General features: G+C 41.9%; 1 protein-coding gene across 5 annotated transcripts in view; it reads left to right on the top strand.

Annotated features, from left to right (window-relative positions):
• atxn3 (ataxin 3) overlaps window positions 1-14,815 on the top strand; it is a 113,731-nt gene extending 98,916 nt beyond the window's left edge. For 4 of the 5 annotated variants that reach the window (XM_055640058.1, XM_055640054.1, XM_055640059.1 and 1 more), the window contains 2 exons: window positions 9,342-9,431; window positions 14,601-14,815. In XM_055640058.1, coding sequence (XP_055496033.1) covers window positions 9,342-9,431; window positions 14,601-14,671 — 161 coding nt within the window. In that variant the 3' untranslated portion in view covers window positions 14,672-14,815. The remainder of the gene's footprint in view (window positions 1-9,341; window positions 9,432-14,600) is intronic. The other variant, XR_008723968.1, reaches the window with a different exon arrangement.
• The last annotated feature ends 360 nt before the right edge of the window (window positions 14,816-15,175 follow it).

Raw genomic sequence — 15,175 nt, 5'->3', positions numbered from 1 at the left:
GTGTGGTCTCACCGAGACCCTGTACAACTGCAGTAGAACCTCCCTGCTCCTATACTCAAATCCGTTTGCTATGAAAGCTAACATACCATTCGCTTTCTTCACTGCCTGCTGCACCTGCATGCCTACTTTCAATGACTGGTGTACCATGACACCCAGGTCTCGCTGCATCTCCCCCTTTCCCAATCGGCCACCATTTAGATAATAGTCTGCTTTCCTGTTTTTGCCACCAAAATGGATAACCTCACATTTATCCATATTATACTGCATCTGCCAAACATTTGCCCACTCACCCAGCCTATCCAAGTCACCTTGTAGTCTCCTAGCATCCTCCTCACAGCTAACACTGCCCCCCAGCTTAGTGTCATCCGCAAACTTGGAGATATTGCCTTCAATTCCCTCATCCAGATCATTAATATATATTGTAAATAGCTGGGGTCCCAGCACTGAGCCTTGCGGTACCCCACTAGTCACTGCCTGCCATTGTGAAAAGGACCCGTTTACTCCTACTCTTTGCTTCCTGTTTGCCAGCCAGTTCTCTATCCACATCAATACTGAACCCCCATTGCCGTGTGCTTTAAGTTTGTATACTAATCTCTTATGTGGGACCTTGTCGAAAGCCTTCTGGAAGTCCAGATACACCACATCCACTGGTTCTCCCCTATCCACGTTACTAGTTACATCCTCGAAAAATTCTATAAGATTCGTCAAACATGATTTATCTTTCGTAAATCCATGCTGACTTTGTCCAATGATTTCACCACTTTCCAAATGTGCAGCCTATCTGGCCCTGGGGATTTATCGGCCTTTAATCCATTCAATTTACCCAACACCACTTCCCAGCTAACCTGGATTTCACTTAATTCCTCCAACTCCTTTGACCCGCGGTCCCCTGTTATTTCCGGCAAATTATTTATGTCTTCCTTAGTGAAGACGGAACCAAAGTAGTTATTCAATTGGTCCGCCATATCCTTGTTCCCCATGATCAACTCACCTGTTTCTGACTGCAAGGGACCTACATTTGCTTTAACTAATCTCTTTCTTTTCACATATCTATGCTATTTTTCCTTTCCTAATTAAGCCCTTTGTCCTCCTCTGCTGGTCTCTGAATTTCTCCCAGTCCTCCGGTATGCTGCTTTTTCTGGCTAATTTGTACGCATCATCCTTCGCTTTGATACTATCCCTGATTTCCCTTGTTATCCACGGATGTACTACCTTCCCTGATTTATTCATTTGCCAAACTGGGATGAACAATTTTTGTAGTTCATCCATGCAGTCTTTAAATGTCTTCCATTGCATATCCACCGTCAACCCTTTTAGAATTAATTGCCAGTCAATCTTGGCCAATTCACATCTCATACCCTCAAAGTTACCTTTCTTTAAGTTCAGAACCATTGTTTCTGAATTAACAATGTCACTCTCCATCCTAATGAAGAACTCAACCATATTATGGTCACTCTTGCCCAAGGGGGCACGTACAACAAGATTGCTGACTAACCCTTCCTCATTACTCAATACCCAGTCTAAAATAGCCTGCTCTCTCGTTGGTTCCTCTACATGTTGATTTAGATAACTATCCCGCATACATTCCAAGAAATCCTCTTCCTCAGCACCCCTGCCAATTTGATTCACCCAATCTATATGTAAATTGAAGTCACCCATTATAACTGTTTTGCCTTTGTCGCACGCATTTCTAATTTCCTGTTTGATACCATCTCCAACTTCACTACTGTACACAACACCCACCAGCGTTTTCTGCCCCTTAGTGTTTCGCAGCTCTACCCATACCGATTCCACATCCTCCAAACTAATGTCCTTCCTTTCCATTGCGTTAATCTCCTCTCTAATCAGCAACGCTACCTCAACTCCTTTTCCTTTCTCTCTATCCCTCCTGAATATTGAATATCCCTGGATGTTCAGCTCCCAGCCTTGGTCACCCTGGAGCCATGTCTCCGTGATCCCAACTATATCATAGTCATTAATAGCTCTTTGCACATTCAACTCATCCACCATATTACGAATGCTCCTTGCATTGAGACACAAAGCCTTCAGGCTTGTTTTTACACCACTCTTACCCCTTATACAATTATGTTGAAAAGTGGCCCTTTTTGATTTTTGCCCTGGTTTTGTCTGCCTGGCACTTTTACTTTTCACCTTGCTACCTATTGCTTCTACCCTCATTTTACACCCCCCTGTCTCTACGCTCACACATTTAAGAAACCCTTTCCCTTTAACTCCATCCTCCACTATCCCATTCGACACCCCACCCCCCTTATTCAGTTTAAAACCACCTGTGTAGCGGTGGCTACAAGGGTGGTTGCTGTAGGTATAAATGCTGTAGGTATAAATGCTGTAGGTATAAAAATGCTGTAGGTATAAAATAAGAAAATGAGAACTTCACGGACTTTGGCACAAGAAGAAACGGCTTTATATTAGACAGTGCTAGAATTAAAAAGGACAGGTGTTAAGGATGAAGACGGACATAAATTGTAATGCACTGAAAACGTTTGACTAAAGGGCCTGTCCCACTGTACGAGTTTACCCAAGAGCTCTCCCGAGTTTAAAAAAAAAATCAAACTCATGGTAAGTACGTAGAATGTATTTAGCGGGTACATCGGAGCTCGGGACGTCTCTTAGCGGCTCGTACCGCTAACGGCAGGTACTCGGGGAAACGCGGGAAGCTCATGAAGAAGAGTGAAGATTTTTCAACATGTTGGAAAAATGTCCACTAGAGCCCCGAGTACCCACGAGCGGCCATTACCGTAATTCTCCGAGTTAGAATCAGGGGAAACTTGGGAGAACTCTTGAATTACCTCGTACAGTGGGACAGGCCCTTTAGCCTCCTAGGTAAGATGATACTAATTTCTTCAGGGACATCAATTTTAGGAGGAAAACTTTATGCAAATGATAAGAATTAATATATTGCAACGGTAGAGATACAAAGAACTGCAGATGCTGGTTTATTTAAAATAACAATGCAAAGTGCTGGAGTAACCTAGGCTGGTCAGATAGCGTCTCTGGAACGCATGGGTACTGGTAGGTGATGTTTTGGGTCTGGGCCCTTCAGACTTATGGTTTTGGATGGGGAAGAGAGAGCTGGCAGAGAGGTGGCAGCAGGACAAAGCCTGGCATGCCTGCTTTCCCACCATAAACACTGAAGAAAGGTCACCTACCAATGTTCTCCAGAGACCCACTTAGTTACTCCAGGCCATTGTGTCATTGTTTATATTTACAAAGATATATTAACGAGCATTAATAGTGCCTTTCACAGCAATAATGTTGAAACTTTCTTGGAAATTCATGCCAAAAGTTGAAACTGTCAGAAATGGCACATGATTTTGTTCAGTTTCACAATCTTTGTTCAACAATTACAAATTGCTCCGACTTTACTGATCACTGATTGTCAGGAATGTTAACTTAGAAAATAAGAGACGCCATTTGGGATCTGCTTTTCATTCAGAATATGATTAGAAAATGGTTTATACAAGATATGTCCAATTGAAGCTACTTGTCATTGAATTTGTTTCTTTCTGGCCATGTGAAGTTATTCTGACTGTTGGCGTCAGGAGTATGTGCTGTATACAATGTTGCCTTTGTTTCATTAAATAGCAAACGAGGAAGTGAGGATCCAAAAACGATTGTGCACATTTGTCATCTCTCATGTTAACCAAAAGTGACACAAGTGTTAAAGTATGCACGGCTGCACTGTTAAAATCATTTAAGATTATTTGAATTAGCATTTCTATATTTCAGTAATCCACATTAGTATTTGCAGCAAGTCACTAAGTAGCTCCAGAAATAGTGGATGCATTAGTAATAATCTTTCAAAACTCTTTAGATTCTGGAGTAGTTCCTGAAGATTGGTGGGTAGCAAACGTAACCCCGCTTTTTAAGAAGGGAGGGAGAAAGAAAATGGGGAATTACAGACCAGGTAGTCTAACATCGGTAGTGGGGAAACTGCTAGAGTCAGTTATTAAAGATGGGATAGCAGCACATTTGGAAAGTGGTGAAATCATTGGACAAAGTCAGCATGGATTTACGAAAGGTAAATCATGTCTGACGAATCTTATAGAATTTTTCGAGGATGTAACTAGTAGCGTGGATAGGGGAGAACCAGTGGATGTGGTGTATCTGGACTTCCAGAAGGCTTTCGACAAGGTCCCACATAAGAAATTAGTATACAAACTTAAAGCACAAGGCATTGGGGGTTCAGTATTGATGTGGATAGAGAACTGGCTGGCAAACAGGAAGCAAAGAGTAGGAGTAAACGGGTCCTTTTCTCAATGGCAGGCAGTGACTAGTGGGGTACCCCAAGGCTCAGTACTGGGACCCCAGCTATTTACAATATATATTAATGATCTGGATGAGGGAATTGAAGGCAATATCTACAAGTTTGCGGATGACACTAAGCTGGGGGGCAGTGTTAGCTGTGAGGAGGATGCTAGGAGACTGCAGGGTGACTTGGATAGGCTGGGTGAGTGGGCAAATGTTTGGCAGATGCAGTATAATGTGGATAAATGTGAGGTTATCCATTTTGGTGGCAAAAACGCGAAAGCAGACTATTATCTAAATGGTGGCCGATTAGGAAAGGGGGAGATGCAGCGAGACCTGGGTGTCATGGTACACCAGTCATTGAAGGTAGGCATGCAGGTGCAGCAGGCAGTAAAGAAAGCGAATGGTATGTTAGCTTTCATTGCAAAAGGATTTGAGTATAGGAGCAGAGAGGTTCTACTGCAGTTGTACAGGGTCTTGGTGAGACCACACCTGGAGTATTGCGTACAGTTTTGGTCTCCAAATCTGAGGAAGGACACTATTGCCATAGAGGGAGTGCAGAGACGGTTCACCAGACTGATTCCTGGGATGTCAGGACTGTCTTATGAAGAAAGACTGGATAGACTTGGTTTATACTCTCTAGAATTTAAAGATTGAGAGGGGATCTTATAGAAACTTACAAAATTCTTAAGGGGTTGGAAGGCTAGATGCAGGAAGATTGTTTCCGGCGTTGGGGGAGTTCCGGACAAGGGGTTACAAGTTAAGGATAAAGGGGAAATCCTTTAAAAACGAGATGAGAAGAACTTTTTTTCACGCAGAGAGTGGTGAATCTCTGGAACTCTCTGCCACAGAGGGTAGTTGAGGCCAGTTCATTGGCTATATTTAAGAGGGAGTTAGATGTGGCCCTTGTGGCTAAGGGGATCAGGGGGTATGGAGAGAAGGCAGGTACGGGATACTGAGTTGGATGATCAGCCATGATCATATTGAATGGCGGTGCAGGCTCGAAGAGCCGAACGGCCTACTCCTGCACCTAATTTCTATGTTTCTATATTGGACGGCACAGGCCATGGAACCGTTACTATCGGTGCATTTCCTTTTAATATCCTCCAGCTTGATGATGTTTGCATAAAATTAACAAATTATACTTGCATATTACACACATTCTGCATACAAAAGCAAGGATTCGCTCCAGTGCTGCATGTTTAAGTCTTAACCTCGTTTAGCCATGTGGTAATGAAGGTGAACCTGCAACACTCAAGATCTAATTGTCTTTATTTGTGGGTCTACATTCTACCCTCTCAGTTTCTCACTTCAAAGGGGGGAGTGGATAAATTTGTGATTTGGGGAAACTATTGTATGTATAGCCTCTGAGAATGTCGGATCATGTATTGAATATATTTATTTCTCAAAGTCTATTTTGAAATTTTTTTTAAAGCAGGCAATCAAATGATTGACATACAGAAGTAACACGGCATTCCCAGAATATTTTTAATACTTCTCTGTTTTTCAAATAGCTTTATCCTGCAGATCAATAACATTTGAAATTCTCAACAAAGAAACGTCACATTAGACATTAATGTGTAACATTAAAGGGCAGCAGATCCCGAGACCATGTTTGACCGTGACTACAGGTGCTTGTCCGTATGCAGTTTGTATATTCTCCCCGTGACCTACCTGGGTTTTCAAGGGATCTCCAGTTTCTTCCTACACTCCAAAAATGTACAAGTCTGGATGCTAATTGGCCTAGTATAATTATAAATCGTCCCTAGTGTGTGAGGATCGCTGGTCAGCACGGACTTGGTGGGCCGAAGGGCCTGCTTCATGCTGTATCTCTAAACTAAACTAAACTAAAATATGCAAGGGATATAGTGTGTTACTCCAGCATTTTGTATCCATCTATGGTGTATCTGATCTTCTCTGTGCCAACTGGGAGCCTCCACACCAGTGCTTTTTTTTGTTTTTTCTGGCAATCTTCTGAAATGTGGAAGAGTCATTATTAATCCATGATTGATGTGTTAAGGGTGTATCAGAGTTCTTGGGATTTGGAAGAGTTCTATCCTTTTCTGGAACCAGTAAAATCCAGTCACTGAAAAGTTCTATTGCAGATAATGGGTGTTGTCTGTCTGAGATTTGTGTGTTAAATAGAACAAGATGAATTTAACAAAATATTTGCTGTTGCCTATTGGATAGAATGCATCAGCAGCTTTTTTGTGGGTTTTCTTACTCAGTAAGTTGGGTAGTGGTTGAGAAATTGTCGAGGTATTACTGGTTTAGAAAGCATTGTCGTGATAAATGAGCATGTTGCAATAAATGATTTTATGAAGTTTAGGAATTTTTAAGTGTCCCCCCCCCCCCCCCCCCCCCCCCCCCCCTGTTTTGAGAAGAGAAGAAATGACTGAAACCTTTTAGGGTTTTTTAATATCTTAATCGGGCCTGAAAGTCATTATTCCAGCAACTTCCATTCCCTGGTTAGACGTGCTGTCTCAGCGTTGCTTGCTGCTGTTGACCGTGAAATGCACAGTCTGATTTGCCAGAAGAGGTAGTTTAGGTTATCCAAATGTTTAAGAAGCAGTTAGACAGGTACATGGATAGGACAGGTTTGGTGGGATATATGGACCAAGCGTGGGCAGGTGGGACTAGTGTAGCTGGGATATGTTGGCCAGTGTGGGCAAGTTGGGCCGAAGGGCCTGTTTCCAAATTGTATCACTCTATTTCTGCATTGTTGGTGCTAAATGACTTGCTATCTTCTGATCACTGTTCCCACATTGTTAGGATTGCAATAAATTGCAGTGCAATAATAGAAGCAAGTTCCTGCCATATACAATACAGACTGACGAGGCTAATTGAAATTTCTCTTTACTTTCCGTGTAAAAGCTGCTGACGGCTTTTCTGTCGGATTCAAGCATATCTGTTGAACTTTTGGATGAGATTACGTGGCTATTCAAAACCTTGAAGCCTACTCTTTATATAAATCTGTTCTTTTTTTTGAAGTGGAATCATTTAAATTGAAACACTTAAAAAAAATAAAATGACAGCTAAAATGTTTGTACAACTTGTGGGTGGCATAGTGACGCAGCGGTATAGTTACTGCCTTACAGCACTTGCAGCACCAGAGATCCGGGTTCGATCCCGACTACGGGCGCTGTTTGTACGGAGTTTGTACGTTCTCCCCATGACCTGCGTGGGTTCTCTCCAAGAACTTCGGTTTCCTCCTACACCCCGAAGGCCAATGGGTTTGGAAGTTAATTGGTTTGGGCTAAGTGTAAATTGTCCCGAGTGTGTGTAGGATAGTGTTAATGTGCGGGAATCGTTGGTTAGTGTGGACCTGGTGGGATGAAGGGCCTGTTTCCACGCTGTATCTCTAAACTAAGCTAAAACTTCAACTTGAGTTAATAGGTTGTTTGAAGCAGATTCAATTTGACCAAACACTATTGATCATCCAATTAGAGATGTGAAGTTTAGATGCGTGCTATCTTTGTGTGCATTTGTTTTCTGTTTTTCTGAATACATTTCCACTTGTTCATTAGTCTACATGATATTCTTAAATTGCATTTTTAAGAGATTGCATTGCATGTTAAAAACCAGGTCAGTTGAATAATTCAGCCAAGATTCAGTGAAGGTTCACTTGTGCTGTGCTCTCACTAGGGCATTTGTATCCCTTAGTGGTGCCAGCACACATTTGAATACTCCAGCTGTTTGTTTTACTGAAAAACCTATATTGTCCTACTGGAAGTGGGAGAGGAATAGAAAAAGATAAGCAAATTGCTGGTGCCTCAGAATTCAAGTAGTTACGTGACATAAACTAGTTTGCTTTAGTGCATTAAGCAATTATTTAGTCAAAACATAATCATGCTGCAATGTGGAAATTTTACTGATTAATGTGTTAAAAGTGGATCAGAATACTCCTGACGGGTGAAAATGTTTATCCTTACCTAGAAACGGTGAACTCCAGTCATGAGAGGATTCAAGATTCTCACCAAAAACATGCTTCAGGAAATATCAAGTTTTTGCTCTCATTTGGCAGAATAATTATTCGTCGACTTTTCATTGCATCTTTCTACGAGATGTTAGGTTTATTGCTTTATAACAAGGGGAATTATGGAATCTAAACTGTTGTGTTGCAAATGGTGGAAGCTGGGTTCCTTTGGGGGGGGTTCATACTTGGGCAATTCATTCATAATTTGTATCAACATTTCAAACACAAGGAATCAAATGTACTATTTTAAATTTGCAGCTAACCCACCAGGAGAAATAGGATGGGTCAAGTTGCAAAATGGCCCACTGTGTCTGTTCCAACATCATGTATCTAACCATTATGCATCTTCACAAGCTAGATACAGGAAAACAATTCCCAATGTTGGGGGATACCAGAACCAGGGGCCACAGTCTAAGAATAAAGGCGAGGCCATTTAAAACTGAGATGAGAAAAAACGTTTTCACCCAGAGAGTTGTGGAATTCTCTGCCACAGAAGGCAGTGGAGACCAATTCACAGAATGAATTTAAAAGAGTTAGATAGAGCTCTTGGGGCTAGCGGAAACAAGGGATATGGGGAGAAGGCAGGCACGGGTTACTGATTGTGGATGATCAGCCATGATCGCAATGAATGGTGGTGCTGGCTCGAAGGGCCGAATGGCTGCCTCCTGCACCTATTTTCTGTGTTTCTCTATTCCCATTTTCCAGCATTCTATGTCATATGTCCAGGGGAAAACTTTTGTACTCTCCTGTTTTGCATCTTATAATTTTGGACAACTCAATCAAGTCCCCTCTGCCTCGTTTGCTCTAAGGAATATAAACCCGATCTATCAATGCTCTCCTCAGTTAAAATACAACATCCCAGACAGCATTCTGGAGGGGCTTCTCGGCATCCTCACCAGTAATCACATCTTTCCTAGAATGTGTTGACCAGAACTATATACATGGTGTGTAGATTGATTTAATATTTTCTCAACATGTCTCAAACTGGCAGCAACTAACAACACATAACTGAAATTGGTTTTAATTATGCAACTTTGAGAATAATTGGACTGCAGAGTGAACTTAATTTATTATTATTATTACCTTTCTTTTTCAGTATCCATATGTAATTGGACTACTGTTGGCTTCAAGTTGGTGCATCCTTGTTTGTCTCAGTCGACTTTACATGGGGATGCATTCTATTTTGGTAAGTGAATCATGAGATTTTATGTTGGCTGCTTTTGTTTGGATCTGTTTCCTGTCTTAAAGATTAAAGTATAATCTCAGTTAATAAGCACAAGCAAACGTTGTTAGTAATGCTGCATTCTGCCAGTTGCCACTAATTTGAATTTGCGGCCAATGTAGAATCCTGATCGTTTTGAACGACTTCACAAATATGTCTAATAAAATAAACATTCTCTCATTATCATTTAGTTTAATGGTGTGGAATTTTTACACCCTTTTTTTTCCCATTTAAGTAGTGGTAGTGATTTTCTATGCCTTATGATTCGGACTAGGAGGTGTCAGAGCCATGACCATGAATTCATCACATCAAACATTGTCCATGTTACATTTCAAAGTAAAATAAAAACAGACTGCTGGAGGAACTCGACAGGTTGAGCAGCAGCTGTGGGATGGGGATGGGAAGGAATTGTTGACCTTTCAGGTTGAGATTCTCCATCAGGACTGAGTAGAGAGGGAAGAGTAAACAGCGTAAAGAGGAGGGGGTGCAGTAAGGCCCAATTAGGTGCAAGGTGGACTGAGGAGTGTTTGAAAGATGGAAGGCAGACAGAAGCGAGGGAGAGGAGAGGTGGAGATGGGAGATAGAAGCACTTGGCCGACATATGAAACCAGACAGGGTGTCAGGGGAGTTGGGAGTAGGGTAGATGTAGCCAAGTAAGGGAAGGTGAAGAGGTTGAGGGTTATATGGCGACATAAAGGCTCCCAGTTCAGGAATCTGATGTAAGGTGGCAATGGGATCCATTTAAGGGAAATATGAAGGGCAAATGGAGAAGGCATTCCAGAGGGTGAAATGTGTGGGGCAGGTGGATGGAACTAGGGGGTGGGAATTGAAATGGGAGGATTGGCGATGGGTTGGAAAGAGAGAATGCAAGGAACCTGGAGACAAAGCTTATCCTAAACTGGAAAATTCTATGTTTATTTTTCCATTTTTATAGTGCAGTGGAATTTTTATTTTGACTCGTCAATTGCATTAAATTAAAACAAAATTATTAATAGCCAGTAAAATTCCCAACAAGTACAGTATTCAATATCTCAAACATTAATCATTGCCACAAATTGACTTTGCCTCTGTGGCCAGAACACAATGGTGTGAACATTTGCCAGAAAACTGATAGGCATAACTTTGTTTGTATTAGCTAGCTGGTACTGAGATATCGTATTATCTTTGGAAATATGCATAGCCTTAATTTTTCCACAAATATTTTAATATAGACAGACTGTGTTTTGTTAAATAAATATTCCGGATGTATGTAACAATTATCAGTGTTCTGATTCACTACTTTACACTGGCCTACCTGATTTCTGTCCATTCTAATGTTGATTCTTGGCGCAGCCACACCTGTGATTGGTCCTGTCCTCACTTGTTTTATTGCTGTGTATGTGTACATATCTAGCCCAGGGGTACAGAGGTAGGTTATAACACAGAGCTGTTGTTTCTACTTCTCCCAAGCTGAAAAGTTTAAGATTGACCAAGTTTGAATCGAGACAACCTCGTGGCCTGTATGGTGGATCACAGCACTAAAATACTTAAATGATCCTTGGGCTTTTGAGGAATTACTTGTGTGGCAAATGTAAAGATCCTGTCCCACTTTCCCGAGTTTTCCCCTTGATTCAAACTCGGAGAATGTTCGTAACAGGTCCGTAGCAGTCCGTAGATATATCGTAGCGGCTCGTTATGTCAGCTGTAGGTACTCGGGGCATCAGGGAAGTCGGGACGTTTTTTTTCCAGCATGTCAAAAAATGTCCACGAGTAAAAAGATAGTCGGGAGGAGAAAAATTGCAACATTGAACGCCCCGAGTACGTACGGCTGACATAACGAGCCGCTACGATATATCTACGGACCTGTTACGAACATTCTCCCAGTTTGAATCAAGGGGGAAAACTCGGGAGAATTCATGAGCAGCTCGGGAAAGTGGGACAGGCCCTTAAGAAACTTTTATTGGGGAAACTGGCAGTGTCTTTGCAATGTAGTTGTTCTCATTCTGGTGCTGTTGCATTAGAGTAGGGCCCTATTTAAAATTAGTGCACAACCATTCATTCATCAGCTACAACTTTTAGAACTGGAGTTCAGGATGACTATGGATTTTAAGATCGTCACCATTACTTGCCTAGGCAGGCAATGACTGAGTTGCGGTAATCTGGAGTAAACAAAGTACAACTGCTGGAGGAACTCAGTGTGCCGGGTAGTATCTAACCAGAAAGGGAAAATACAATTGTCTGGACAATCATGGAAATGGTGTAGACTCTTCCCATACCCCCACCTCCTTTATCCAAAGATTCTATAGCGGAGCAAGATAGACCACTCCTGCTAAATGCTGACGTGTAGTGCGGAACGTGGGCCTTTTTTTCATCCATTTCCGTAACCGGACCAGACCCGACTCGCAGTGTAATCAACGTTGCGGGGAAACAGTTTGTGTTAATAAATTAAAATTCTGAAAATGAGGAGAAGATTTTTACCAAATAACTTTTATTTTTACGAGGATGTTTCCGTAACCAGCTTCTGTCTCTGTACTATTATCCTATGGGATCTTTGGTGCGGAGATGGAAGCCAGTTACGGAAATGGGGTAAAAAATTACCCATGAATCTGCCCAGGACCGTACTATGTTTTTTTCGGCGAGTGAACTATCTTGCTCGCTATAGGGTCTTTGCCTTTATCTGTGATCTGCCTTCAGATATACAAATTCTAATCAATCAGAATCATCACTTTGCTACCTAGCAGTGGCTATTTCAACATAGTAACTTTCAGTTTCTTGCATGAAATCGGGGTTTTGCTTCCAAAAACTAAAAATCTAACATAACGTGCTGCAGAAAACAGCAACATCTCTCTGGACAAAATGGACTCTGATTTTGATCAGTTATTGGTGAAAGTCAATGAAATCTGTCAGCAATAATCCTTTTAAATGGTTTTCAGCTGTCAAATGTTGCTAATCAATCCTAGAACCTTTGCCAACATGCAGATAAATTGTTTCTAAAAATATATATATTTTTAAATGTCTTGAAAACCCCAAAGCGAGTACTGTAGACCAGAGTGGACGGGGTGGAGTGGACCATAAGTGGAGCTTCCTGTTACACTGACAGTGTGAAAGGGCCTCCTGTGTTCCTGCTGCTGACTTGCCTCACTCGGGTTTGTTTTGAGCATTTACACACGTGCCCTACATTAAATACAATCTTTTGAGTCACTTGTTTGTTCTGGTGCTTAGATGTGATCTAATTCAGTCCCAATTCCATGATTTGTGGAAAATGTGTCATCTTTCGGTATTGTGTCCACATATTTGTTCCTCTCTCTCTCGCTTACTATTGAGGGGCCTATAGAACAATCCCATTAGAATGCTAGCACCTTTCTTATTTCTTGGCTGTATCCATATTGCCCCAGTATGTCCTCTCGGAGTGCTACAGTGACTGGCTCGCACGATGATTAGCGCAAATCCTCCACCTCGTATGTCTTGCTCGTAATCACATCCAAAACATCAAAACCTCAACATTGAACTGCTAGCCATGTAACCCTCTCCCAACCATGTTCCCGCAATGACCACAACTTCATAATCCTAAAATGGCAAAACCCTTATCAGCATTGATGTAGAGATGGATTTGGGGGTTTCAAACCCATAACATGTGAGTAGATAGAATGGCAAAGTCATGATGCAGTTTTATAGTTCTTTGGTTAAGCCACATTTCGAGTATTGTGTGCATTTCTGGTCACTCCAATACATGAAGGATACAGAGGCTTTGGTAAAGAGGAAGTTTATCAGAATGATGCCTGGATTGGGGACCACTAGCTTCAGGAAGAGGTTGGACAGACTTGGCTTGTTTTCTCTGGAATGCCCGAGGTTGAGGGGGAACCTGGTGGAGGTTATTAATATGTAAAGGGGATGTGCAGTGCAAACCCTGTACACGTGAATGTCTGGGACATGCTGTCATGATGGTTGGTGAGGTAGATACGATAGTGGGATATAAGAGACTTTTAGATGAACATAAGGGTATGGAGGGATATGGATTATGTGCAGGCAGATGAAAGTTGGATGTGGCACCATTTTCAGCACGGACATTGTGGTCTGAAGGGCCTGTTTCTGTGCTGTGTTCTGAAGGACTTGTAATTGTGTGCTGTGTGTGTGTGTGTGTGTGCGCGCTTCCTTATCTGTTGAACTTTGGAATTATAACAAGCATGCTCCAGATGACTTCAATGGCCTTGTCCCAGGAATAAGAAAGTCAATCAGATAAGGGAAACAGAGAGCTGCCTTGCATGTTTTGAAAAAGTATGGACTTTATGAAGTTGAAAGTAATATTGGGTTTATTTGCAGCATCAATCCGTGGTCAAATAACTTGCCCGTGCACCATCATAACTGATGTCTATCGCCATGTTAAAGTCCACCACAGCAATTTGGCATCTGCCGTGTTGGCACACTTGCTTCGGATTTGGAAGATTCTGAGATCGATTTCCATCCCATAGACTTGCAAACACAAATTCTTCTCTTTTCCCTCATTATGCGATCTCTCCCAATCTTGCCCATGAGATCATCTTCCCATTCAGACTCCCGTGCTGCCAAATAGCTCTTTGAACCAACATGGCAGCTGTCAATCTGAAGAAGGGTTTCTGCCCGAAACGTTGCCTATTTCCTTCGCTCCATAGATGCTGCTGCACCCACTGAGTTTCTCCAGCACTTTTGTCTACCTAAGCTGACATTGTAGGTGATCCTTTGATCGGGTTTTCATTTTGGAATGCGTTGCTGCAGAATTCTGAGCTTGCTCATTTGCTAATCAGTTCTGTTACTATGTATTTAAATATGACCTTGATAATAAGCACTTTAATGCCCTAGATAATTATAGTCAAGTAAGTCGGTAGGTGACTACAAAGGTGGCGTTTACAGAGTACTAAGTGGGTGATCTACCAATGGACTGTTCAGGAAAATCTAAACTAATTACATAAGTGCTGCATAATATGAACCTTTAAATTAAGCACGGAAAGCACAATAACAACTAATTTACAACTGTGGTTTCTAGTTGAGCTCTGTGTGCTGTTGTGTATTACCTTCATTGGTAAATTGATAAATTGTGGTTTTCATTTAAGAAACAAACTTTTGGATTTAATGAATCAGATAATGCTTTAAACTAACGAGTCTTTCCTTTCTTGACAGGATATTATTGCTGGTGTTCTTTACAGTATTCTAATCCTGATCATCTTCCACCCAGCGTTGGACTTAATTGACAACTTCAACTTGACCTACAAGTATGCCCCGTTATTCATCATCAGCCTTCACCTGGGAATGGGCCTCTTCTCATTTACCTTGGACACGTGGAGCACATCTCGTGGAGATACAGCTGAAATTCTAGGCACGGGAGCAGGTATCGCTTGTGCTTCTCACGTCAATCACATATTTGGCATCTTGCCCGACCCACCACTTGTCGCTCTCCCATTCTCTCCCCCCTCGATCACATTCAATCTCATCACAAGAGCTTTTCTCCGTTTTGCAGTCGGGGTGGTAGTCCTGCTATTGACCAGAGCACTGCTGAAGGCAATTACTATCCCTCTGGCCTGCAAAATATTCCGTATCCCATGCACCGACATTCTCCAGGCACGAAAAAGAATGGAAGTAGAACTTCCTTACCGTTACTTAACATATGGAACAGTAGGATTTGTGGCGCTCTTCCTGGTTCCATGCTTATTCAATTACCTGAACCTTTCTTGATGGGAAGGACAAGGCATTTTTGA

This window comes from Leucoraja erinacea, chromosome 9 (genome assembly GCF_028641065.1).
Source record: "Leucoraja erinacea ecotype New England chromosome 9, Leri_hhj_1, whole genome shotgun sequence".
NCBI lineage: Eukaryota > Metazoa > Chordata > Chondrichthyes > Rajiformes > Rajidae > Leucoraja > Leucoraja erinaceus.
The sequence above is the reverse complement of the archived record's forward strand: the minus strand, read 5'-3'. Positions and strand labels throughout refer to the sequence as shown.